This window comes from Cyprinodon variegatus, unplaced genomic scaffold (assembly GCF_000732505.1).
Source record: "Cyprinodon variegatus isolate N-32 unplaced genomic scaffold, C_variegatus-1.0 Scaffold105, whole genome shotgun sequence".
In the NCBI taxonomy this organism is placed as follows: Eukaryota; Metazoa; Chordata; class Actinopteri; order Cyprinodontiformes; family Cyprinodontidae; genus Cyprinodon; species Cyprinodon variegatus.
Window position 1 is genome coordinate 844,461 of NW_015150558.1, and position 1,103 is coordinate 845,563.

The following is a 1,103-nucleotide window of genomic DNA, read 5'->3' on the forward strand; positions in this document are numbered from 1 at the left end:
CTGGTCCTTGGCTGGTCCTTGGCTGGCCATTGATGACAGAACAGTGTGTGGATCAGCAGGCGTCTCAGGAGGATGTCAGGAGGACTGAAAGGGCAGCTGCAGAGCATGAAGGCAGAGACTATCAGTGAGTTTTGGAGAGTAAACACTGAGTCTGCTCTGGACTGCAGGCAGCGGGTCAGAGATATGTTAATATGACTCCGTCTCTGGAAAAATCCAGACATTATAAAGTCTGAGGCTCTTTAAAGGTTTCCTGCAAACGTAGTGGAATATTTTAAAAGACAAAACATTCAACTGTTTGATGATGCAGCAAGACAGGCGTGTCATAAATGATTGTTTACCAGCTGAAAAATAGATTTACACTGGATGAAAACCTGGGATAAAAAAAGTTAGGAAAGTAATATGTTTCACAAATTTTGCAGCTTCAGTTCTGTGCAGAAAGTTTTCATAGTTTACATGTTTGTGTGTCTATATTTTTCACTCTACTCTTACATGAAGTTAATTCACAGTAACCAAAGGCCGGTCCTATACAGTACTAGCCATTCAAAATGTCCCCACTTTCTTTAATGGCCCCTTGGCTGGTCCTTGGCTGGTCCTTGGCTGGCCCTTGGTCAGTTCTTGATTGGTCCTTGGCTGGCCCTTGGTCGGTTCTTGATTGGTCCTTGGCTGGCCCTTGGCCGGTTCTTAGTTGGTTCTTGGCTGGTCCTTGGCTGGCCCTTGGCTGGCCCTTGGCCAGTTCTTAGTTGGTCCTTGATTGGTCCCTGGCTGGTCCTTGGCCGGTCCTTGGCTGGTCCTTGGCCGGTTCTTAGTTTGTTCTTGGCTGGTCCTTGGCTGGCCCTTGGCTGGCCCTTGGCTGGTCCTTGGCTGGTCCTTGGCCGGTTCTTAGTTTGTTCTTGGCTGGTCCTTGGCTGGCCCTTGGCTGGTCCTTGGCTGGTCCTTGGCTGGCCCTTGGTCGGTTCTTGATTGGTCCTTGGCTGGCCCTTTATCGGTCCTTGGCTGGCCCTTGGTCGGTTCTTGATTGGTCCTTGGCTGGCCCTTTATCGGTCCTTGGCTGGCCCTTGGTCGGTTCTTGATTGGTCCTTGGCTGGCCCTTTATCGGTCCTTGG

The 1,103-nt window shown here is 50.2% G+C and overlaps 1 protein-coding gene across 1 annotated transcript in view; it reads left to right on the plus strand.

The window, feature by feature from the left end:
• The first annotated feature begins 32 nt into the window (after positions 1-32).
• gramd3 (GRAM domain containing 3) overlaps positions 33-1,103 on the plus strand; it is a 22,950-nt gene continuing 21,879 nt past the window's right edge. Inside the window, exon 1 of the mRNA XM_015374549.1 lies at positions 33-124. Coding sequence (XP_015230035.1) covers positions 33-124 — 92 coding nt within the window. The remainder of the gene's footprint in view (positions 125-1,103) is intronic.